This window comes from Scyliorhinus canicula, chromosome 1, assembly GCF_902713615.1.
Source record: "Scyliorhinus canicula chromosome 1, sScyCan1.1, whole genome shotgun sequence".
In the NCBI taxonomy this organism is placed as follows: Eukaryota; Metazoa; Chordata; class Chondrichthyes; order Carcharhiniformes; family Scyliorhinidae; genus Scyliorhinus; species Scyliorhinus canicula.
Genome location: NC_052146.1, coordinates 238,907,135 through 238,933,644, shown reverse-complemented (window position 1 = coordinate 238,933,644; position 26,510 = coordinate 238,907,135). Strand labels below are relative to the sequence as shown.

Below are 26,510 nucleotides of genomic sequence, written 5' to 3'. Positions count from 1 at the left end.
GTTTTTTCTTCCTATCAGTCCGTTGTATTGACGCATGTTAGATAGCCACTAGTAGAAAATGGACAGGAAATACATTTCTCCTGAACTTGGTAAACTTGGCTGCAGGGCGTAGGGATCAGTGGTGACAGACCACGCTCTGACAACAAATATTTGCTTCATTTTGTTTATATTTGGGGACAGGAATAACCTGCATGCAGCTGATCAGATGCAAATCGGGGTTAATGGTTGCTTGGTGGTTTGCACGCTGAAACTTACTGAAAGGGCACAACAATGTTACTTAAGTCATCTTGTAACTATCCTTTCCTGAGTTTTCTTTTTCCCAGCATGCTAGTTGCTGTAAATCATTTTATGCCCCTAGCACCAGTGGGTTTCACAATGGGAATATTCCTGTTGGTGATTGGACAAAGAAGGAAATGAGTAATGTGAGGGCAACCAAGTAGACTGATCAAGAGATGCTCTGTGGTCATCCACTGGTGTGCACATGTGCAAATTAACTATTCTCAGAAAACTGGATGAAAATCCCACACTTTCATTAAAGCATGCCTACAAATTGCCACCAGTATTTGAGTTGAAATCACACAAACAGCGAAAAGCTTATTTCGGAATTTCCACTCGTCCTGCTGAGCACAGTTTACTCCTAAATTTGCATTTCATGCTTTTTTATCCTTCAGTACCATTCTTGTCCTACAACCTTGTTGCCAGATTGTTGCCTTGTTTATGAAGTGCAGGTTGTTTTCCTTAGTTCTGATATGTGCCTGTTAATTGTTGCTGGTCTCGCCAAAATCCTTTTTAAAGTTATGCCAGCTGAGTTTCTCCACTGGAACTTCCTAGCAAGGTATTTGCCAACAATGGTCAGCTTCACACAGTGTACAGCATCTTGCAGTTTATGACCTATTCAAAACTCTCCAATTATGAGTGCTGGAAAGTGACACTGGAAGAAAAGACCTGGATGTTTGATCCTCAAAGTGTAGCCAGTCAAGTCGACATTCAAATCCTAAGGCCAAGAAAGCAGAAAATTGATCTCCATGTCTTGGGCAATACTATCCCAAAGGAAGCTGCCAAGTCATGTTCTGCTTAGAATTGTGTCATTTTTAGTACCCTCTTTGGTACTGAGAAAAGGCTCCCATTGAATCTGCCATCCTTTTCTGGAAATCATTATGATCAAGTCAGCTCTTCCCAAAGGCAGGTCCTTGACTCATTGTCTGCTGATGCTTCATCCTCAGCCATTTCTGGGCAGGTTTTGCCAGTGATGGTTTACACAGATACATAGAAGATAGGAGCAGGAGGAGGCCTTATGGCCCTTCGAGCCTGCTGTGCCATTTATCATGATCATGGCTGATCATCCAACTCAATAGCCTAATCCTGCTTTCTCCTCATATCCTTTCATGCCATTCTCCCCAAGTACAAATCTAGCCGCCTCTTTAATATATTCAATGTTTAAGCATCAACTACTTCTTCTTTTGGTAATGAATTCCACAGGCTCAATACTCTTTGAGTGAAGAAATGTCTCCTCATCTCTGTCCGAAATGTTTTACCCTGAATCCTCAGACTGTGACTCATGGTTCTGGACACACCCATCATCGGGAACATCTTCCTTGCATCTACCCTGCCTAGTCCTGTTAGAATTTTATGTCTCTGAGATCCCCCTCATTCTTCCGAACTCCAGCGAGAACAATCCTAACCGAGTCAATCTCCTCGTATGACAGTCCTGTCATCCCTAGAATCAGTCTGATAAACCTTCGCTGCACTCCCTTGAGAGCAAGAATATCGTTCCTCAAAAAAAGAGACTAAAACAGCACACACTATTCTAGGTGTGGCCTCACCAAGGCCCTCTATAATTACAGCAACACATCCATTCTTCTGTACACGAAACCTCTTGCAATGAAGGCCAACATACCATTAGCCTTCTTTACCGCCTATTGCACCTGCATGCTTACCTTCAGCGAGTGGTGCACAAGGACACCCAGGTCCCACTGCACACTCCCCTCACCCAATTTACAACTATTCAGGTAGTAATCTGTCTTCCCGTTTTTGCTTCCAAAGTGAATAACCTCACACTTATCCAAATTATGCTGCATCTTCCATTGATTTGCCCACTCGCCCAACCTGTCCAGATCATGCTGTACTTTCCCTGCACTTCGTCAAGTTCACCCTCCCACCCAACTTGGTATCATCTGCAAACTTTGAGATGTTAAATTTTGTTCCCTCATCTAAATCATTAATATATATTGTGAATAGCTGGAGTCCCAGCACCGACCCTTGTGGCACCCAACTAGTTACTGCCTGCCAATTTGAAATGGACCCATTAATTCCTACTCTCCGTTTCCTCAACCAGTTTTCTATCCATCTCAATACACTTCCCCCAGTCCCATGCGCTTTAATTTTGCACAATAACCTCTTATGCTGGACTTTGTCGAACGCCTTCTGAAAATCCAAATATACCACATTGAATGGCTCCCCATTGTCAACTGTTCTGGTTACATCTTCAAAGAATTCCAACAGATTTGTCAAGCTTGATTTTCCCTTCATAAATCCATGCTGACTCTGACTGATCCTGCCATTGCTTTCTAAATGTTCCGCTATAAGGTCCTTGATGGATTCAAAATTTTCCCTCACTATCGATGTTAGGTTTACTGGTCTATAATTCCCTGCTTTCTCTCTACCTCCTTTTTTGAATATTGGAGTGACATTAGCTACCCACCAATCTGCAGGGACAGTTCCAGAGTCTATAGAATTCCGGAAGATGACCACCAATGCAGCCACTATTTCCAGAGCCACCTCTTTAAGCAGTCTGGGATGCAGATTATTAGGCCCTGGGGATTTATCCGCCTTCAATCCCATCAATTTTCCCAGCACCATTTCTCTACTAATATTGATCTCCCTCAGTTCTTCCCTCTCACGAACCTTTCATTCTCCACCATTTTGGTATCTCTCCAACATGTGAATGAATGTCAAAAATGAATGAATGTCAATTCGAGGCTTGGTATCACAGGTTTGGTAGCAAGTGTGCTGCCAGATTTAAATGTCTTACCCACATCCCTATGTGGTTGCAGAAAATCCATGCTCCTTTATGGTCTTTATTATTGTCTTTTCTTCTTAGTTGTTTTATATAGAAGTGGCTGGTTTTTGTTTTTTACAAAATGCCTTATTATTAATTTTTGACATCTTTTGGTTTTTCAGTGAACGTATCAGCATGCGCCAGTCCCAGGTGGACAAGCTTTATGCTGGCTTGAAAGATTTGGCTGAGGAGAGAAGAGGGAAACTGGATGAGAGGTACCGCCTTTTCCAACTAAACAGGGAGGTGGATGATTTGGAGCAATGGATAGCTGAACGTGAGGTGGTCGCTGGATCACATGAACTTGGGCAGGACTATGAGCATGTTACGGTAAACATCTGTCTAATAAGTATTTTATTTTATAAAATTTGCAGTTTCTTTTGAATGATTAATCAAGACTAGAATCAACTCTTAATGTCACTGGAGCTTCATTAGCTTTGCTTATAATACATGTGTTGATTATTATTGCTTCATTTGTGAATGTAGTGTCTCTATTCCATTTATCATGTACTGGTCATTGATGTTGACCACTAAGTCCTAATTGAAACAGTATCTAAATTGATCCAGGTAGATGTTCACCTCATACAATTACAATTACCTTTGAAGGCCAGTAACCCTACTTGGGAGAGTTGGACATTGCTCAGATGACGAGGGGAGTCCATGGGTCCCTCAAAATGGGGGCATCCTCGGAACCTTACATAGAGGGCAGGATTCTCCATCCTAGGACACCTGGAATGCGTTCCCCGATGGGACGGAGAATTGGGGTCGGGGTAAATCGGGATCCGAACGTGATGCATGGTGGCATGAATGAGGTCCACACGATGCACATCGAAGGGGGGGGATCTAAATGTATTTTTATTTTTTTCGTACATTTTATTGAGGTATTTATGGCTTTGTAACAACAACAGAAGAAACAGTGTACATACAAATATAAACATAGTACAAAAGCTGTCTTCCTCCCTCACAGGTCCCACCTTTTCTAACACCCTACTGTAAACTAAACTAAGGCCCAACACCCCAAACCCCCCCTTTCCCGGACACAGTGCCACCCTTGTTTTCAACACCTTGGACGTGACATCCGCAAACTCCTGCCAGAATCCCCTAAGCTTTGGGCATGCCCATAACATATGGGGATGGTTCGCTGGTCCTCCCGCACACCTTGCGCACCTATCTTCTGTCCCAAAGAACCTGCTCATCTGGGCCACTGTCATGTGAGCCTGGTGAACGACCTTAAACTGTAACAGGCTGAGCCTGGCACATGTTGTGGACGCGTTGACGCTACTCAAACGCGTCTGCCCAGAGACCATCCTCTATCTCTCCTCCTAACTCCTCTTCCCATTTGTGTCTCAGCTCCTCAGCCTGCGTTTCCTCTGACCCCATGAGTTCCTTGTAAATATCCGAAACCCTCCCTTCTCCCACCCACATTCTGGGAACTACCCTGTCCTGTATCCCCTTTGGTGGTAGGAGCGGGAAGGTTGAGACCTGCTTGCATAATACCTGCTTGCCTGCAGGTACCTTAACTCATTCCCTCCCGTCAATTCAAATTTCTCCTCCAAGACCCTCAGGCTGGGTAAGCTCCCCTCTATAAACATATCTCCCATCCTCTCGATCCCTGCTCTCTGCCATCTCCGGAACCTTCCATGTAGCCGCCCCGGAGCAAACCGGTGATTATTGCAGATTAGAAACCAGATCGATGCTCCCTCTGCTCCCACATATTTCCTCCATTGCCGCCAAACTCCATTGCCGCCAAACTCTCAGGGCTGCTACCACTGCTGGTAGAGTACCGTGCCGGCGGGAATGGCAGAGGTGCCATTACCAATGCCCCCAAACTAGTGCCCTTGCATGATGCCGCCTCTACTCACCCCCACATCGACCCCCCAGCACACACTTCCTAATCATGGCTGTATTCACCACCCAATAATAATTACTAAAGATCGGCAGCATCAGCCCGCTCTCCCCACGGCTGCGCTCCAGCATCCCCTTTTTTACTCGTGGGGCCTCACCCGCCCATACAAAGCCAGAGATCACCTTATTGACCCCTTTAAAGGACCTTGGAATAAAGATGGGGAGACACTGAAACACAAAACAGGAATCTTGGGAGGACCGTCCTTTTCACTGTCTGTACCCTCCCAGCCAGTGACAACGAGAGCACATCCCACCTTCAGAAATCTTCCTTTATTTGGTCTACTAGTCGGGCCAGATTTAGCTTGTGTAGCCATTCCCATTCACGTGCTACCTGGATGCCTAGGTACCAAAAGCTTCCCCCTACCACTCTAAATGGCAGCTCCCCCAATCGCCCCTCCTGCCTGGATTGCGAACATCTCACTTTTCCCCATGTTCAATTTATAACCCGAAAACCGGCCAAATTCCGCCGGAATCCTCATAATTTCTTCCATCCCTTCTCGTGGGTCTAAAACATATAGGAGCAGGTCGTCTGCGTATAGCGAGACTGTGTTCCACCCCCAGCCCCCGGACCAGCCCCTTCCAGCCCCTCAACACAATTGCCAGTGGCTCTATGGCCAGTGCAAACAGTAGTGGGGAGAGGTGGCATCCCTGCCTCGTCCCCCGGTGCAGCCTAAAATAGCCCAATGTCTACCAATTCATCCTTAAACTCGCCACGGGAGCCTGATACAGCAGCCTGACCCAGTCGATGAAGCCTCGTCCAAATCCAAACCGCCCCAGTACCTCCCACAGATAATCCCATTCCACCCAATCAAATGCCTTCTCTGCGTCCATTGCAACCACTACCTCCACGTCCCTACACTCTGGGGGCATTATAATCACATTCAGCAACCTTCTTAAATTGGCCGCCAACTGCCTAGCCTTAATGAATCCAGCCTAGTCCCCCCCCAATCACGTCTGGAATGCAGTCTTCAATCCTAGAGGACAAGATTTTGGCCAACAATTTGGCGTCTACATTTAGTAGGGAGATCGGTCTGTAGGACAGCATAGCTCCAGGTCCTTATCCCGCTTCAGGATCAATGTGATAGCGGCCTGTGACATTGTTGGGGGAAGCACCTCTCTCTCCCTTGCCTTATTAAATGTCTTCATCAGCAGCGACCCCAGTGTCCCAGAGAACGTTTTATAAAACTCCATTGGGTATCCGTCCGGTCCAGGGGCTTTACCCGACCGCATGGCCTTCAGCTCTTCTGCTATTTCTTCCAACCCGATCGGGGCCCCCAGCCCTTCTACCAACCTTTCATCCACCTTCGGGAACCTCAGCCCCCTAAGAATTGCCTCATCCCCTCCAGCCCAGCTGGGGGTTGCGACTCATACAGCCTGCTGTAAAACTCCTTAAATGCCTTATTAACACCTGCTGAATCTCCTAACCAGGTTCCCATCCCTGTCTCTTACTTTCCCAATCTCCCTGGCTGCCTCCCTCTTTCTGAGCTGCTGCGCAAGCATTCTGCTGGCCTTCTCTCCATATGCATAAATCGACCCCTCGCCTTCCTCAGCTGCTTCATCGCATTCCCTGCAGTTAATAAGCCAAACTCTGCCTGTAGCATCCGTCGTTCCCTTAAAAGCCCTGCCTCTGGGGTCTCCGCATAACTCCTGTCGACCTGTAGTATTTCCCTTATCAGTCGGTCCGTCTCTGCTCTGCCTACCTTCTCCCTGTGGGCAGTAGTGAGATCAGCTCCCCTCTAACCACCGCCTTCAGCGCCTCCCAGACCATTGCAGCCGACACTTCCCCTGTGTCATTAACTTCCAGATAGTTCTGGATACATTTCCCCACCCGCCCACACACCACCTCATCCGCTGAAAGTCCAATATCCAGTCTCCAGTTCGGGCGTTGGCCACCCTCCTTGCTCACCTGTAGGTCAACCCAGTGTGGGGCATGATCCGAGATCGTGATCGCTGAATACTCAGTGTCCACTACCACCGTTAGTAAAGCCCTATTCAGGATAAGAAAATCCGGGAGTATGCTTTATGCACGTGTGAGTAGAAGGAGTACTCCTTCGCTCTCGGCCGCCCAAATCTCCATGGGTCCACCCCACCACCCCCCATCTACTCTATGAACCCCTTTAGCTCCTTTGCCATTGCTGGCACCCTGCCTGCCCTTGAGCTTGAACTGTCTAGCCCTGGGTCAATGACTGTGTTGAAGTGTCCCCCCAATGACCAACTTATGTGAATCCATGTTTGGGATCTTCCCCAACATCCTCCTTATGAACTCCACATCATCCCAATTTGGCGCGTACACATTCACGAGCACCACCGGCAGCCCTTCCAGCTTCCCACTAACCATGATGTAACGGCCTCCCACATCTGCAACTATTCTGCCCGCCTCGAATGACACTCGCTTGTTAATCAGGATCGCGACCCCTCTAGTCTTTTGTCCAGCCCCAAGTGGAACACCTGTCCCTTTCTTAATCTGATCTGGTCAGTTACTCTCAGGTGCGTCTCCTATAACATTGCCACGTCCGCCTTCAGTCCCCTCAAATGCGCGAACGCGTGTGCCCTCTTAACCGGCCCATTTAGCCCTCTTGCGTTCCATGTGATCAGCCTGGTTGTGGGGGCTTCTTGACCCCTCCCTGCGCTGATCAGCATCACCTTTCTTGGGCCAGTCTCCAGCCCGTTCCCCACGCATCCGCAGGCCTGCTCACCCCACACTGCGCTTCCGTGAGCTAGCCCGCCCAGCTAGCTTGGTGGCCACTGCCCATGGCGCCAGACATTTTCCCACCTATTGTGTCCCATTCTCCCCCCCCCGGCTTGGACACGCATATGCAAAAGAAAGCAATCCCAACCTAATTGCCCAAAAGAAACACACAGAAAATCAAAAGGAAGATCCAACATCTAGAATTCGCACCTCCATCCCCCATCAGTGCAAATGCAAACTTTAATTCACACCGCTCTGCAGCAGGCCCCAAATCAATACAGAAGGCATTACAGATAACGTCCAAAAACAAAAACTTTTTTATCATGCACGCTGCAGCAAAGTTCAAGCACCTCAGTCCTCTACAGCCCTTTCCTGCTAATGAAGTCCATTGCTTCCTCGGGCGACTCAAAGTAGAAATGTTGCTCCTTGTACGTGACCCTGAAACGGGCCGGATATAGCAGTCCAAACTTAACCTTCTTCATAAAAAGGGTCGACTTTATCTGCTCTTCTCCTGGCCACGTCCGCACTCAGATCCTGGTACATGCGCCGGATGTTGTTCTCCCATTTACAGCTCTGTGTCTGCCTGGCCCACCGTTAAATACACACCTTGTCCAGGTACCTGTGGAATTTCACCACCATTGCCCTCGGGGGTGGGGGGAGACACGCGTGGCTTCCTCGCGAGCGCACTGTGAGCCCTGCCCACCTCCAAGGGTCGGGAGAACGTCCCAACCCGCAGTAACTTCTCCAACATGGCCGCTGTGTATGCCCCTGCGCCTGTTCCTTCAGATCCCTCCGGGAGACCAACAATTCTCAAGTTCTGCCGGTGGGACCTATTCTCTCGATCCTCCACCTTCTCCTGGAGCCTTTTCTTTCCTCAACATCACCACCTCCAACTCCACTGCAGCTTGGTGTTCCTCCTGCTCAGTCAGTGCCTTCTCCACTTTCTGGATCGCCCGATCTTGAGCATTCAGTCTAAGTTCCAGCTGCACAATTGATTCCTTATTCGGATCCAAGCATTCCTGTTTCTGTTTGGCGAAGCCCTCCTGTATGAACTGCCTCAGCTGCTCCGTTGACTGCTGGGTCATCAAGCAGGACTCCGGTCGCCCGCCATGCTTTCTCCTGCTGCAGCCTGAGCCCAAGTCTTCTCTGTTCGCCTATTTCTTCCTTTGAGAGCACTCCTGGTTTGCCTCTTCATGCACTGATGTAGGATTCCTCTTCACAATTGCATCCACCAGCAATTTTCCGAATCAATGCGACAAAAATCAGGGAAAAAGCTCCAAAGTTCCAACCCAAGCGGGAGCCACCAAATGTGCGACCTAATCCTTCATAGCCGCCACCGGAAGTCCCGGAGTATTATTTATTACCTAGTTAGCGGGCCCGAGGCGCCTATGCTCTAGCCTCATGTGATTCCCCAGTCCCTGCAGCTGGGAATCATGTGGGCGTGGATAGCTTGTGGTCTCTACAAGTGCGGCCCTGGCATGGTGGACCTTGCGGTGGGCCCCCTTGACCCACCATGCCAGGGTCACACTGGCAGAGTGCATCTGAGGGCCCGTCCCCCATTATTGCACTGCCTGCCCACGCCACCTTTATCAAACGCCCCCCACAGGGATCGCTGTAATTGGCTGTGTCCCCTGTAGTAGAGGGACCCTGACAGTGACCCTGCAATAGGGGGACCCCCCATCAAGGTTTCCAGTGTAATGTCTGGAAATCCTGATGCCAATATTTTGCCATTATCCCATCTTTTTCCATGTTAGGATGAGCCCACAACAGCTTCTAGCATATTCTCCAGCCATAGTGCCTTCTCTTTAAGAAGATGTCTTTAGGTAGAGTAGGTAAGCTTTAAGTGATTGTAGCCTTTTCAAATCTGTGACCCCTGCTGAGGCATGCAGTTACTAGTCAGCTTACTTAGCTCTGACTGCACACTACAATTATTTTAAAAAGCAGGCAGCACAACATTTGCATGTTGCTTGTCTAAAAAACAAGTGATGTAGCTTAAATCCTCATCACAATCCCCACCCCTATTTTCAGGGCTATTTAATTAACAACAATTAATTTTAAATTGATGATTAGACCAGGTCAGGGTCAGAAAGTTGAGTCCCTCCAACCTTCAAACCCAGGTATCTGAAAGTTGCAGTTGGTCTCAGCTCTTCATGCATAAATCCAAGAAGGTCACCTGGTGTTTCATTAAAATGTACTGAGTTTTAAAATATTTAGAGCTTGAGCTAAAAATCAAAAAGTTTTAATAGGTATTTCTTTTCAGATGCTACAAGAGAGGTTCCGTGAATTTGCCCGTGATACTGGTAATATTGGTCAGGAGCGAGTCGACAGTGTGAACCGTATGGCTGATGAGCTGATCAACTCTGGACATTCTGATGCTGCCACAATTGCTGAGTGGAAAGATGGACTCAATGAGGCTTGGGCAGATCTCCTTGAACTTATTGACACCAGAACACAAATTTTGGCAGCTTCTTACGAATTGCACAAATTCTACCATGATGCTAAGGAGATCCTTGGACGAATTCAAGATAAGCACAAGAAACTTCCAGAGGAATTAGGTCGAGATCAGAACACTGTGGAAGCATTGCAGAGAATGCACACGACATTTGAGCATGACATTCAAGCTCTTGGTACTCAGGTAAAATATCAAATGTCCTCAATATGGTTCATAATAAGATTACAACCACAGCTTGGGCTTGTTATCCTTTTTTATTGAATTATCAAATATGAACAATAATATACATAGAGACAAAGATATCTATTTAATATATATTACATAAACAAAAAAAAAAACAAACGAATCATAGAATTTACAGTGCAAGAGGAGGCCATTTGGTTCATCGAGTCTCTCCGGCCCTTGGTAAGTGCACCCTACTTAAACCCACACCTCCACCCTATCTCAATAACCCCACCTAACCTTTTTGGTCAGCAAGGACAATTTAGCATGGCCAATCCACCTAACCAGCACCTGGAGGAAACCCACGCAGACACAGGGAGAACGCGCAGACTCTGCATTGACAGTGACCCCAGTGGCCGGGAATCGAACCTGGGACCCTGGAGCTGTGAAGCAGCGGTGCTAACCACTGTGCTACCGTGCCACCTAATCAAAAGTAGGAAGGTAATTAACAAGTGCAATGGAACAAGAGACCCCTCTTATTAAACTAACCCGCACCAACTAAATCCGAAATTTGAAAGAAACGGGAAAGGTTGGAACCACCATGTGTCTGATAGTTTTTCAAGGCTGGCAAAGCTTCTATCTAGAAATAAATCCCCAAAGTGCACCAGACCTCCCGTTCCCCAGAACCTGAACGATGGATCCAAGCTCAAAGGTATAAAGACGTGGTTATCACATACCGGGGCAAGTGAGGACAGTGAAAGAAGACTAAAGTGCTGCCGGAATGGTTTCAAAATCCTGAGTGAGGAAATCGCCACAGGGCTCGAGGAAAGGCCTACAAGGGAAAAGGGCAGCAGTATGGTAATTATGGAGGAGGCTGTGGCACAAGACCGTGCCTCCAATCTACTCCAGTTCAACTTCAGGTCACTGAGCCATTGTCGGATTTTCTGTATATTGGCAGCCCAGTAATCAAACACGAGATTCGGATATTGTGTCTCTCTGAAGCAGAACACTGTGGACTCTGGGACTCTTATCTGCCCAGACAAACGCTGATATTAATTTGTTGACCGTAATAAAAAATACTCCCTCCTGGTGTATTCTCCTCCACTCCTAGGATGACCTCAATGTTATCGCCAGAGGTTCAATGGCCATCACAAAGAGCAATGGTGAAAAGTCAGCCCTGTCTAGTGCCCCTGCCTAGCGGAAAATATTCAAAGGAGGTCATATTTGTGCTGATGTTGGCTTTCAGGGCATTGTACATCAGACAAACCCAGGTGGAGAATCTGAGCCAAATCCAAATTTAGATAATTCCACTCCTTCCTGTCAAATGCGTTTTTCCACATCCAAAAGATACTATAACTTCAGATTCTCGAGCAGATGAAGGGGAAAGGACAATGTTCATGAGACATCGGACATTGGCTGATAACTGTCTATCTTTGATATAGCTTGTCTGATCCTCCGATATTATAGTTGGAAGACATCCAGGTTGCCAGGAGTTTAGTCAGTAGCTTAATATCAGTGATAAGGAGTAAAATGGGTCGATAAGAGCCACACTGTACTGGGTCCTTACCTTCTTTAAGGAGTACCGAGATTGTGGCTTGGGAAAGGGATGGGGGTTGTGATCCACTAGACAGTGAAGCATTGCACATGTCCGATAATAAGGGTATTAGTTGCTCTAAGGACCTCTTATAAAATTTGGATGGGAAGGCTGTCAGGACCGGGGGCTTTGCCAGATTGCAGCCAACCAATACATTTCTGTATTTCTTCTGGGCATTAGGGGGACTCCAGTTCATGCTTCCTGCCCTCCTCAATGTTTAGGATGTGTAAACCACCTCAAAACGTCATCATTTGTTTTTCTTTTTTGTTATAAATTTAGAGTATCCAATTCATTTTTTCCAATTAAGGGACAATTTAGCGTGGTCAATCAAGCTAACTTGCACATTTTTGGGTTGTGGGGCTGAAACCCACGCAGACACGGGGAAAATGTGCAAACTCCATATGGACAGTGACCCAGAGCCGGGATCGAACCTGGGACCTCGGCGCCGTGAGGCCGCAGTGCCAACCCACTGCACCACCGTGCTGCCACAAAACGTCATAATTTCTAAGGTGTCTGGAGGAGGCTCAGACTCTTATAGCTCATTGTCTAACATACTGAAAGACACATTTACCTGAAGAGAGGCTGACACTAGATTACCTTCTTTGCTCCGAATCTGAGGGATTTCTCGGGAGCAGCCTGCTTCTTGAGTTGATGCACAAGAAGACGACCTGCCTATTCCCCATGTTCATAGAAGGTGCCCCAAGAACTTAACCCATGCACAGTTTTATTCGCTTTATTCAAATTGAAGTTGCAAGCTTTTACTATGCATCAGTAGTTCCAGTGTTGGGGCAAATTGAGTATTAGCGGTCAACCTCCAAGATGGAGTCCACCAGCCTTTGTCGTTCCACTCTCTTCTTTTTCACAATGTGACCTTTATATGAGATAATCCCACTCCTTATGACGGCTTTAAGGACTTCCCAGAGTATTAAAGGAGAAATTGACTTTTTGTTGAGCTTGATAAAGTCTGCCATAGGAGCAGACAGTTGCTCAAAAAATGTGTCATCAGACAATAGAGTGGTGTCTAGATTCCAGGGCGGGCACTCTGGGAGCCAAACTCAAAGCAACATTGAACAAAATGAGGGGCATGATCCAAGATGACAATTGCCAAGTATTCGGCTGCTCTTACTGAGGGGAGGAGGGATTTGTCAACAACAAAAAAATCAATTTGAACTTCCAGTGGCGACATGAAGGTGAAGGTCGCAAGTTTGGTGGCTCCTGCTAGAGCTTTTGTTTTTTGGTCCTTTTATATGAACAGTCTCCAGTAAAGTTGTGGTAATTAGAGGATGTTGAAAACCCAATAGAAGAATACAGGACAAAAAGGAACGAGCGCGTGTCCACCTGAGAGCTCGGATTCAGTGCAGAATTCTGTGGGAGGAAAGATAGCAGGGGCAAGCTTGCCAGGTGAGGCTGCAACCATTATGGTGGACCCGCTGGCCGAGGTGATGGCGGTGGAGTTTGAGCGGCAGTTTGCTAAGCATTTTGAGTGGCTTGGGAAGGAGATGATGGAACCCTTGAATCGTTGAACAATATGTTGGCCCTGATAAAAGAAGCTCTTGGAAAGACGTTGGCGCGGTGTGGAGACTAGGAGAGGTGTTGAAGAGGGTGGAGGGGGCATTGTCACAGCACTGCGACCTTGATGGTAGAGGAGCTGTGGAAGGTGGAGAAAAGTAACAAAGGGCTGAGGGCCAAAGTGGAGGACCTGGAGAATAGGTCATGCTGGCATAATTTTTGCATTCTGGGACTGCTTAAGGGGCAAGAACCCAATGCATTATGTTTTGGAGATGTTCAGCAAGTTGTTGGAGGAGGAGAACACCTCCCTTTTTAAGCTGAATCTGGCTCATTGGTCGCTCCAGCCAAAGGCAAATGATGCAGCGAGAGCTGTGATAGTCTGTTTCCACAGCTATCAATTGAAGGAGATGGTCTTAAGCCAAGCAGAATCTGGAGGGGAGGTGGGAAGACAGTGGTATTCATGTATATCAGGATGGCACAGTGGAACTGGCAGGCGGTCTTTAACAGGGTGAAGGTAGCGCTTTATGAGGGTAGAGTGCAGTTCGGGGTGGTCTCCCCAACAAAATTGAGAGTTAGACATAACGCCAAGGACTGTTACTTAGAGACAGCAAAGGTGTTTTTGAGGGCTGAAGAATTGGGACTAAACTGAGTTTGAACTTTGTTTTCTTATGTTGTGGTTGAGAGGGGATGGTTTAGGGATGATGGGATAATGTGATGAGGTTTCTTTTTCCCTTGCTTTTTGGTTTATCAAGTTTGGTTGGCTTAGAAGGGCTGGATGTCAGAGGGTTTCTGTTTTTTGTACTAGGTATTTGAGAGGAGGGGGCATTGGTGGGACCACCTCGCTAGCAAACCTTTTGGCTGGTGAACCGGGAGAAAGTGGGGGCAAGGGCTATGGCAGACCAAGCCTGTGTGGACAGATTTTGATGGGCCTGGAAGGTGTGAATAGAGGAGGGAGGGGGAGTATGCAGAGAGGAGCAGTTTCAAGAGGAAGTGGTAAAGGGGTTTCTGAGAAAGAGGGGAGGGGTAGATGGCTGACAGAGACTAGAGATAGGGTTTGGTCCCACTCGTGGGATGGGGCCCAGAGGTCATGGTCATAGCTGATAGTGGGGGGTGTGAGAGGGCCCCCAAACCAAATGATAACGTAGAACATGTGGTAGTTGGGTGGACCGATGAAGCGGGCGAGAGTATTCTCTCATTTGAAGAGCTTGAGAGGTGATGTGGTGCTGTTGCAGGAGACCCATTTGAGGGTGAAGGACCATGTTAGGCTTTGGAAGGGTTGGGTGAATTAGGTGTTGCACTCGGCCTTTGATAGTGGGGCCTAGGGGGTAGCAGAATTAGTGGGTAAGAGATTTAGGTTTCAGGTGGAGATGGGGGCGACGGATCAGGGGAAGCATATAAATTATAGTAACTGGCGCTTTGGAGGGGAGATTGGTTGTGTTGGTTCGCCCTGAATTTGGATGACGTAGTGTTTATGAAGAGGATGTTAGCCAGACCAAGTCTGGACACGCATCAGTTAATTTTAGGTGGGGATTTAAATACAGTGTTATATCGAAAGATGATCAATCTAAGCCGCGTTCGTTGACCCCTTCAGGGGGTGGCGAGGGTATTTGGCAGCGTTTATTATGTGTGAAAGAGGTGGGGGAAGCGGAGTCATTGCGGTTCTTGCATCCAGGAGACAGAGAATATTCCTTTTTTTCGCCAGTGCATAATGTGTACTCGAGGATTGACTTCTTTATTATGGGGAGGTCACTGTTGTTGAGGGTGAGGAAAGCGGAATACTCGGCAATTGTCATTTCGGATCATGCTCCGCATTTGGTGGATGTGGTCCTGGAGAAAAGGTCTGCACAGAGGCCGGCGTGGATGTTGGATATGGGGCTGCTTGCGGATCCAGGTTTTTGTGAGGATGGCAAAGGTGATTGACAATTATGTGGTGTTGAATAAGAGGTCTCGCTGTCGGTGGTTTTGAAGGCAGTGGTAAGGGGCGAGATCATCTCGTATAAAGCACTGGCGGATAGGGATGCGATAGAGTGGCAGCGGCTGGTCGATGAAATCTTGGAGGCTGATGGGAAGGGGCGGAAGATCCCACTCCGGAGCTTTTGATCAGTCAAAAGGAATTGCTGGCGCAGTTAGACCTTTTGTCTAGTTGGAAATTGGTACCCAGTTGAGGTGGGTGAAAAGTGTGGTGTACGAGTGCAGGGAGGAGGCTAATTGCCTGCAGGAGGGACAGCTCCGCCGGCAGGCAGCCTCCCGAGTGATTGTTCAGGTCCGGGATGAGGCGAAGGGGCTGGTGGTGGCGCTGGAGCAGGTGAACAGGACATTTGAGGACTTTTATAAGAGGTTGTATAGGTCAGAGCCTCTAGGGGATGAGTCGGATATGAGGGAGTTCTTGGAAGGGCAGGAGTGTCCTAGAGGAGGAGAGGGCAGGGTTGGAGGAGCCAGTGGGGATTGAGGAGGTTCAGACAGTGATCGGGAAGATACAAACAGGTAAAGCACCAGGGCAGGCTGGGTTCCCAGTGGAATTCTATAAGAAGTTTTGGATAAGCTGGTGCCGCTGTTGGTGGAGATGTTTGAGGATGTGTGCAGGCATTTATTTCACTGTTCTTTCAAAAAGGATAAGATGCCAGAGGAGTTTGGGTCCTATCGGCCAATATCCCTGTTAAATATGCATGGCAAGATTCTTGCCAAAGTGTTGCCGTTTCGGTTGGAGGAGTGCGTCCACAGCTGATTGGAGAGGATCAGACAGGGTTTGCAGTTTTCCTTGAATGTCCGGCGCTTGTTAAACCTGGTGCATCAGAAGGGGGGGGGGGGGGGGGGGAAACTGGAGGTGGTGGCGGCGCTGAATGCGGAAAAGGCATTTGATAGAGCATTTTTTAAAAAAGTATTTTTATTCCAAATCTTCAACATTTTTACAATTTGCAACAAACCCAAAAACCCCTCAACACATTAAGCCCCCCCGTCCCATCCCTCCCTTAGCAGTCAACAGTAGCCAACTCCCAAAAATGCAAAATAAACAAACCCCAACTATTGTAGAACGCATTGCTCTTCCCCCTTAGAGCAAATTTCATTTTCCCCAGAGCCAAAAACTCCCAACAGGTCCCCCTGCCACAACGAGGCACAGGGTGGAGAAGCTGACCTCCACTCTAGCAAGACCCGCCTGCGAGCAGTCAGCGAGGCGAAGGCTAAGACAACTGCACCCTTCCCTGCCTGCGGCTCTGGCCGGTCCAACACCCCGAATGTGGCTTCTGGGGAACTGGGCTCCACATCCACATGCAGAACTCCCGAAATGGTGCTGAAAACCATCCTCCAAAATGTTTCCAACTTCGGGCAGGCCCAAAACATATGCATGTGGTTCACAGGGCCTCTCCAACATCGCTCACAGACATCCTCCATCCCTCAAAAGTGGGCTCATCCTAGACTTTGCAAGGTGTGCCCTGTACACTACCTTCAGATGTAGCAGCCCCAGCCTCGCACACAAAGTCAAGACGTTTACCCTCCACAGCATCTCACACCACAATCCCTCCTCCAACGTCGACCCCAGCTCTTCCTCTCACTTCGCCTTAACCCCCTGCGTAGACACCATCCTCCTCCAAAATCCTCCAGTAAATCTCTGAATCCTCCCCGACTCAAACCCATAATTCCCCCTGACCGGCATTCTCTCTTTCTGTCTCTCTTCTCTCTCTCTCTCTCTTCCCCCGACCCCACTCCCAACCTAAAATGCTGCCGAACCTGCCTCCAGATGTTCAGCGTAGCCACCACCATTAGACTCTCAGAGTACTATCCTGGGGCCATCGGGAGTGGCGCCGTTGCCAGCGGCGCCGTTGCCAGCGCCCGCAACCCCGACCCCCTACATGAGCCCACCTCCATCCTCACTCAGTAAGCCACTACCTCCCTTTTCTATCCCTGAGTTTTCTCTGCATTTGCAGCCTAATATTAATACATTAAATTCGGACGGCCTAGTCCCCCCGCCTGCCATCCCCAATGGAGTATCACCTTCATTATCCTCTCTACCTTCCCCACCCAGACAAATGAGGAGACCAGTTTCTCCATCTCCCTGAAAAATGCCTTGGGCAAAAAAACTGGCAGGCATTGAAACAAAAACAAGAATCAGGGTAAAATATTCATCTTTACTGCCTATACCCAGAAGACAGACAGAGGGAAATTGCCCCACCCCGCTCCCACTCCTGCTGTGGAGGCCATAAAGTCCTTGCTTATCCCTATTAAATTTATATCCTGAAAGCATCACACATCTCTGAAGCAAACCCATTATGTCCCGCACCAAAGAGCTTGAGTCTGAAATATACAACAGCATGTCATCCACATACAAGGACACGCTATACTCCCCCTCCCCCAAAATCCCCTTCCTTCCACAACCCCGAGCTCCTCAGCGCAATGGCCAAGGGTTCTATAGCCAATGCAAACATAAGGGGAGGACATGGCATACTCCTCCCTCATTTCCCCCCTGCACTGCAAAATACCCTAAATTCATATTATTCATGCGCACGCTCACCATCGTTTCCTTATACAACAGCTGCACCCATGCCACAAACTTCGGCCCAATCCCAAATTTCTCCAACACTACCATCAAATAACTCCACTCCACCCGATCAAACGCTTTCTCCGCATCTAATGCCACCACCACCTCCGTCTCCCTTCCCTCTGCCGGAGAAAGTACCACAGTCAACAGCCTGCATTTGATCGAGCAGTGGAGTTATTTGTGGTTTTGCAGCAGTTTGGGATTGAGCCCAAGTTTGTGGCGTGGGTCAAATTGTTGTATAAAGAATCAAAGGTGAGTGTTCGTACAGATGAGGTGAACTTGGGATATGTTCAGTTGCAGAGGGGAACAAGACAGTGGTGTCTTGTGTACCCCCTTTTGCTTGCGCTGGTGGTAGAGCCCTTGGCTGTTGCACTGATATGCTCAGAGAAGTGAAGGGGGATAGTGAGGTGGTTGGATCATAAGACATCCCTAGATGCTGACGACCTTTTGTTGTATATTTCTAACCCGGGTCACACCATGAGGAGCTAGCTTGGAGGGATTGTCATTTTATGTGGCGGCTACTCACTTCAGATACCTGGGGGGAAGCAGGTGGCTGGGCCCAGCTCCTAAATTGAATTTTGCGAGCCTGATCGGTAAGGTCAAGGCAGATTTGTTGAGATGGCTCAGCCTCCCCCTGTCATTGGCAGGTCGGGTGCAGGTGGTAAAGATGAATATCTTGCCGCGGTTTTTATTCCAGTGTTTATCGGTGTTTTTTAACGGGGTTGATATCATTGTTTATGCGGGCAGGTAAGGTGGCGAGGATTCGAAAGACAGGGCTTCAGAGAGGTCAACAGTCCGGGGGGGAGATTTGGCTTTTCTGAATCTGCTGTATTGGGTCGCATTGGGGAGGGGTAGGGAGCCAGAGGCGATGTGGGTGAGGATGGAGGCAGGCTTTTGTAGGGGGTTGGGGTAGTTGGGTAGTCCGGTGGTGGTAGCCAGGCTGAAGATATGGAGGCAATTTCGGCAGCATTTTAATTTCGGGGCAGGGTCGAAGCTGATGCCGATTCAAGAGAATCATGTGTTTGAGCCGTCACGACTGTATGCTGTGTTTCGGGGTGGGAGGAGCAGGGGGTGATGGAGATGGGGGACTTCTTTTTGGAGGGACAGTTTGTGAGTTTGGAGGAGTTGATGGGGACATTTCCGATTCCGTAGGGAGGGTGGGGGCTTTGCAGGGAACATTTTCCCAATGTTTACGGTGCTACCTCTCCTCGTTGTTGGAGGGAGTGTTGTCGGTGATGGGGTTGCAGTGGCATCATCTCAGCGATTGTATGGGAAGGTTTTGGAAGAGGATATGGTGGGGGTTGAGGCCAAGTGGAGGAAGAGTTGGGGGGATGGCATTGGAGGAGGGATTGTGGTGTGAGGTGTTGCGAAGGGTGAATGCCTCAACCTTGAGTGCAAGGCTGGGGTTAATACAGTTAAAGGTGGTACACAGGGCCCACTGACGAGGTTGAGGATGAGCCAGTTGTTTGAGGAGGTGCAGGACACTTACGAGTGATGTGGAAGAGGTCAGGCCAACCATGTAGATATGTTCTGGTCCTGCCCGAAGTTAGAGAAATTTTGGGGGTCGTTTTTCAGCACCATGTTAGCAATCTTACACTTGCATTTGGAGCCCAGTCCCCTGGGGGCCATGTTTGGGGTGCCTGGCTTGCTGAAGCTGCAGACAGGGGTGGGGGCAGATGTTTTAGTATTTGCCTCACTGATTGCTCAAGGGGTCCTGTTGAGGTGGAGGTCAGCCCAGTGCCTCAGTGTGGCTTGGGGACCTGATGCAGTTCCTGTATCTGGCGAAGGTTAAGTTTACCTCGAGGGCGGGGGCCATTGAGGGGTTCACAAGAGATGGGGTCCATTTATTCTGCATTTTGAAGAGTCGGTTACAGTCAGCTGCTGGGGTGGCGATCTATTCAGCTATTGGGTTGTTAATTGGTTGAGGGATGGTGGTTTCTGTTGTTCTTGTTGTTTTGCATTGTTTTGTTTATGTATAAAATGTTGAAAACCAACTAAAAATATTTTTTGAAAAACAAAAGAATCAATTCTGGAGTAGGCATGATGAGTATACGAAAAAAGGAAAATTCTTTACTGTTTGGATTCAGAAACTGCCACGGGTCAACCCCTCCAATCATATCCATGAAGAGGTCAATATCCTGGACATCCTAGTTTGGGGCAGGGATTTTGACATGGAGCAGTCCAAATTAGGGTCCAAAACACAGTTTAAGTCTCCTCCTAGGATCATCCGATGTGAGTCCAAGTCGGGGAGGGCATTCACCAGGGCATTTATGAAGCTCGGGCCATCCCAATTGGGAGCATAAATATTCACCAAAATAACCAGAGTGTTTTCCAGTGAACCACAGGCAATAATTTAACACCCACTGGGGTCATCTATTATCCAGAAGGGAGTAAATTGTACTTTTTTTGGGATTAATACTGCTGTGCCTCTAGACCTACCATTAAAATTTGAGTGAAAGGCTTGTCCCACCCAATGTTTGCGAAGCCTTACCAAGTCCTTCACCTGCCGATGGGTCTCCTGTGGGAACACAATACCTGGATCTAGACGCTTCAAATGTGCACAGATCCTTGCCCACTTCACTGGTCCAATTAAACCCCTCATTCCAGGTGATAAGGCGAAAAGGAGAACCTCTACCACCTCTCCCACTGGGGTCAGCCATTACATCTGTAGATCAACAAGCAAAGAATCCTGTACCGCCACGGCACGAAGATCCCACTAGGACAGTGGCCTGTTCCAGTCCAAAGACCAAAAAATACAAATTGGTGGACAACATCAAACAACCAACTTCAACCCCCAACAGCAACATCAAGAGCGGGATTGTGCGGTAGCTGACGCCAAAATTGGGAAAGGCAATTGGGCAGAGAATAGGTTCCGATGCAAAATCACGGCAGATACCAATTTGACGCCAAATCGCAATGCTCCAGCACCTCAACAGCGGCGTCAATGCATTCCGGCACGCATGTACAGTAGACATCGTTTACATATCATTAGTGCGCCCGGTCCGGTATTCTCCGGAGCCTCTGCGATTCTCCACCTCCGATGGGCCGAGTTCCTGACCGCGTGGTTCACTTGTGCTCTCAAAACTCATGAAACCGGCATGGCGGCTGCTGAGGGAGAGAGAAAGTGTACGTAAGGTGTTCAACATCGCCATAGTTTGCTGACAGTTGTGCTGCTGGCCAGTGGGCTTCTGCCAGGGCCGGGGAGGGGGGTGGTGAGTAGTGGGGCATAGCCTTGAGGGGGGCTGTGGAGTCGGGGTGGACGGGTACGGAGCACCATTGCTGCAGCCTGAAAGGCAACCATGCAGCAGCACATGCCGCTAACAGCCCACTTTGAACGTAATGCCACCGGTCATATTGGTGTCCCCCCCCCAGGGCACCCAGCCGACCCATCAGCTGTATGGGCGTGCTCTTGCACACCAGTGCCATCATTTTGCCTGGGATAAGTGTGTGTGGAGATTGTAATGTGTATATGCGGCTGCAGCTTGTCAGCCGCCCGAGTGTCGATCATGGACCCGGTGAATCCCACACCATTTTTCATTGGAATCGATTGTGTTCCACATGGCACCAGTGCTAGCCCCTCAACGGCAGCGGAATCGTTCCAGGTGCGGTGCTGGCTTTTCTGTCGTAAAAATCCATAGGTTTTGCGTTGGCATCAACACTTAATCTCAAAAATGGAGAATCCCGCCCCAAATTTGTACAAAATCTGAACTCTTCAATAGTATAACCTGAGCTCCCCCTTGCAGGTTGTTTGCGAGTAGGAGCTGCAGTATACCCGCATTTGTAACTTCCCCTCACTGAACCCATCTCTAACTATAGCTGAGCAGCTCTCCAACCCACCCTATATTGAAAATTGTGAAAAATCATTGAGAAGATTTAAAAATTCTAGTTATAACAATCCAGTGACAAGGACGGGACAGTAAGACAATATATACAGCACCAACATTAAAAACCATTTCAACAATAATAACTTTTTAGTAAAACTACAGTAAAGAGAAATTATTTTAACTTCTGAACGTATGGCAACTTAACTCTTAGAACAGAGTTCATAACAATTTTCCGAACAAAGATGTGATTCTTTCCCTCGACAGAAATTCAGACGGGCTGGTATAGTAGCCCAAACTGGATACCCTTCAATAGAGCAGATTTTGCCCCGTTGAATGCTACCCTTTTTCTCGCAAACTCTGCTAAGGTCCTGGTATAGCCAGATCTAGTGACCCTCTCATTTAACATTCCAGTGCTCCCTGGCCCACCACAGGATCTGCTCCCTTTCCTTAAAAAATGGAACCTTATGATCATTGCTCGTGGAGGGAACTCTGCACGAGGTCTTAGTCGCAGTGTGCAATGAGCCTGATCTAATTCCAGGGGAGGATTTGAGAATCCTCTCGCTGACTGTTTTGGGCAACATGTTGGCTATGTATTCTGTGGGGTGTTGCCCTCAGGCAAACCCATGAGGCAAATGTTTTGTCTTCGATTCCAGGACCAAAGTTCAGTTTTTTTGAGCACCGTGATCCGGTCGCTGTGGTCGGAGAGGGCCGCCTCCATTTCTAACCGTGTCGCCCCCATGCCTCCATGATTTTGTTCATCCCTTCCAATTGACTTCATATTTGGTTTAGGGACTCTTCTGCTTACCTTTTAACTTCTCTGGCCAGATCCCGTTGGTATTTTTTCAGTTCAGCCGTCCCGATGTGACAGATGTTCTGTGCTGATGGCCATGAAGTTGCCTGAGGGTTGAGACCGTTCGCCGCTGCCATTTTATGCCCCTCCGATTCCAGGGAAGCTTTTGAATCTGAGGAACGCAGTCGGCTCCCCACCATCCTCCTTTTATTATTCTTCATTGCTGTACTGTTCCCCCAGCCATTTTTTAACTTCTTATGGTTAGCACTGTTGTTAGCGCGCTATACAGATCAGGTTTGTGTCAGAGCCTCCCAGTGCGTTTTCTCCCCTCACATCTACCACCGGAAGTCTCTTGTTAGCCTTTATAATGGAATATTCTATAGCCGTAATGCAGTTTCAAATTTATTTTTCTACAACTGGCATTTGAGTCGAGGCAATATTACCTATTGTTTTTGAAGATCACTACACAATGTGGGTACTGCATGATATAATGGTGATTTATTATCAAAACCATTACAGCTTTCAGTGTACAGAAAAGTATTAGACATGATGTACATTCCCACAAATGAGTGACTCTTTCATTTTACTTTTCAGGATATGCATGTTTTATTAGAAAAATATATTTTGTTTATTTCCTTCCATTCCAATCTCCCAAGTGGCATAAAAAACCCAGCCCAGGTGCTCTTTTGGAATACCTGCTGCAAGATTTCCACCGATGCTTCTTGATAACTGAGGATGAGAATCATGCTTAAAAACTATATTTATTCTCTTCCTTCTAATGGCCTGCATCTCCAGGCAAAGCACGCTCGAGTGTTATTTTCAAATTGGGAGCCAAGACCTGTACATGATTGACAGACCTTTGATTTTTCACTATTTTCTGTGAGGAAGCAGCAGGTCTCCTCAACATCTTGTCATCACTGTATGATGCCTCACTGTGAACATGCAGACCTGCAAACTATCACTTGGTGCCCTGTGGATCATAACATTTTAATCCACTTTATCGTCAAGCATTATCATACAGTCACGCATAGAGTAAAGATCAAGCTGTCTTGCATTAAATTGAAAACAAACTGTGCTAATAACTATGCCAGAAAATTAATTTTATGTTCTTGAAGAATAATTGTTTCTGTTATCTGAAAGTACACTTTCAGTAATTCTAAATCATTGCGCACCTTTTAGTTTATAATCTTTTAATTTTTTTCAAAGAAATTTAATCAAATATAGTTGAAGCTTAAAAAAATACGTGACATAGTTTTAATGGACGCTGGATATAAATCTAAAGGTTTAAAAACACCTTGTCCTGAGTAGGAGGGAATGGTTACAATAATAGTCAAATAGAGAGCAGTACGGTAGCGCAGTTGCTTCACAGCACCAGGGTCCCAGGTTCGATTCCCGGCTTGAGTCACTGTCTGTGCGGAGTCTGCACGTTCTCCCTGTGTCTGCGTGGGTTTCCTCCGGGTGCTCCGGCTTCTTACCACAATCCAAAGATGTGCAGGTTAGGTGGATTGGCCATGATAAATTGCTCCTTAGTGTCCAAAAATGTTAGGTGGGGTTACTGGGTTATGGGGATAGGATGGAGGCATGGGCTTAAGTGGGGTGCTCTTTCCAAGGGCCGGTGCAGACTCGATGTGCCAAATGGCCGCCTCTGCACTGTAAATTCTATGATTCTATGATTAATTTGCTTTAAATAGAGTAATGGTATTAATTTTATTGTCCCTGTTTTCTCACTTTGATAGAATGGAACTTTTGAAAATAGATGGAAACGAGAGCTAGTTAACTGAGCGATGTCAGCCTTGGGGATGTTAAACCTTTTTTGCTCCCTACTTCTTTGGATGAGCCCTTGAAATGTTATAACGTTAAAGGCTCTGGGCTAAGCTCTGAGAAGTCAGATTTGTGTAGATTTAGAGTCGTCTTTTTTGTCGGTGCAAACTTGATGGGCCAAAGGGCCTCTTCTATACTGCGTACGTCTATGATTCTATTTGAAAGGAAAATGTGTAATTTAGCATTATGCATACAAGATATGGGATTTATATAAACTGTCATAATTGAAATCTACAAAAAAGATGGTGCTTTTAGCATGAAGATTACAATAAATACAAAAACTGTGATTATATGCTGCATGCTTCATATTGCTAATCACTAGCTATCTCATACAAATCTACTGGCTTAATTTCTAATTCTTAGCTTTTGCATGGGTTTTGTGTGAGAGGCATTATGGTAACTATGAAGCTAATAGGGGGTAGAATAAATGACTATGGTGCATTGCTAATATATTGTTATGTCACAGGTAAGGCAGCTGCAGGAGGACGCCTCTCGTCTCCAGGCTGCTTATGCTGGTGACAAGGCTGATGACATTCAGAAACGTGAAGCAGAAGTATTGGAGGCATGGAAGATGCTTCTTGATGCATGTGAGGCTCGGAGGGCAAAGCTTTTTGATACCGGTGACAAGTTCCGCTTCTTTAGCATGGTGCGTGATCTGATGCTTTGGATGGAAGATGTTATTCGACAAATTGAGACCCAGGAGAAACCAAGGTAAAATGCCAAGTTAAGGGAGAGGAAGACAGAGGGATAATTATTAGTAATAACTACTTAATTGTGCAGTGTTTTGTGACCTTGTCTCATTTCATCCAGTATGTTTGGCTGATTATGCATCTCTGAATTGCCATGAGATGTTTTCTTTAACTCCAGTTTTAATAATTAACAGTATATACATTTGATTTTGTTTCAGAGATGTTTCATCAGTGGAATTGTTAATGAACAATCACCAAGGCATCAAAGCTGAAATTGATGCCCGTAATGACAGTTTCACAACGTGCATTGAACTTGGAAAATCTCTCCTGGCAAGAAAGCACTATGCATCTGAAGAGGTAACACACCCTTATCAAGATATTGTGCTCGGCTCTGACATCAAGACTGCTGGCCACATTTTAATTGCTGTATTTTGTCAGCACTCATGATTGAATTGTCTGGTCAATGTAAACATCAATATTGTAGAGACAATTGCTAGTTTTACTGGGTGATTGGAAGACCGGATCATCTAGTTATGTTCTGAGCGAATTAAGAAAGATCAGTCTTGGACAATGGAATGCTTTCTATTTTGGACACTGAATATTTGTGTTAAGCCCTTGTGTAAAATATTGCCAGTTGGAGAATAATAGCATGTCAGAATGTTAGGAAATGAAAGTGTGTATAAATGACTCGATGCATATTGATACTTCAGGAGAAGGTAACTGAACTTCAATTGAGCTCAATATCTGCATAGGTGTTAACCTCAATTTCTAACTGAATGCTTGGTTGTTACATGAGAGAATGAAGGCCCTATTAAGTAAACAGTAATAACAGTAAGGATTATCCTACCTCTAATTGATTCTCTGTTTACATACAGATTAAGGAGAAGTTGTTGCAACTAACAGATAAGAGGAAAGAAATGATTGACAAATGGGAGGACAGATGGGAGTGGCTCAGACTAGGTAAATGTATTTCTATTCCTTGTTCATGGCAGACATCCGATTTAACAAAGCACATATCTTGCTGAACATGTAATGCATGTACGTTTTCCTTTAATCAAATTCATGGTAAGAACTTTTTAAGTCAATTTTTCTGACTGACGCTGTAACCTTTTGATGGAAGCTTCAAATTATTTTGAGTATTTTGTCTCTGAGTTGTATCTGATGTTAATTGGGAATCAAGGAATGTTATTACTTTGCCACTGCATTTTATCTTTAATTTGCAAACTCTCCTCCTGAATTTAATTTCTTTGCTTAGTATTGGAAGTACATCAGTTTGCGAGAGATGCAGGTGTGGCAGAAGCCTGGCTTTTAGGCCAAGAGCCATACCTGTCAAGTCGAGAATTGGGTCAGAGTGTGGATGAGGTGGAGAAACTGATCAAGAGACATGAGGCATTTGAGAAATCGGCAGCTACGTGGGATGAAAGGTTTTCAGCATTGGAGAGACTGACAACAGTGAGTGTATTTAATAAACCATCCCTTTTGAATT

General features: G+C 46.9%; 1 protein-coding gene across 2 annotated transcripts in view; it reads left to right on the top strand.

The window, feature by feature from the left end:
* The window catches only part of sptbn1 (spectrin, beta, non-erythrocytic 1), a 301,037-nt gene that overhangs the window by 247,796 nt on the left and 26,731 nt on the right, over positions 1 to 26,510 (top strand). For both annotated transcript variants that reach the window (XM_038810024.1, XM_038810035.1), the window contains 6 exons: positions 3,181 to 3,385; positions 9,910 to 10,284; positions 24,802 to 25,046; positions 25,243 to 25,381; positions 25,900 to 25,984; positions 26,280 to 26,476. In XM_038810024.1, coding sequence (XP_038665952.1) covers positions 3,181 to 3,385; positions 9,910 to 10,284; positions 24,802 to 25,046; positions 25,243 to 25,381; positions 25,900 to 25,984; positions 26,280 to 26,476 — 1,246 coding nt within the window. The remainder of the gene's footprint in view (positions 1 to 3,180; positions 3,386 to 9,909; positions 10,285 to 24,801; positions 25,047 to 25,242; positions 25,382 to 25,899; positions 25,985 to 26,279; positions 26,477 to 26,510) is intronic.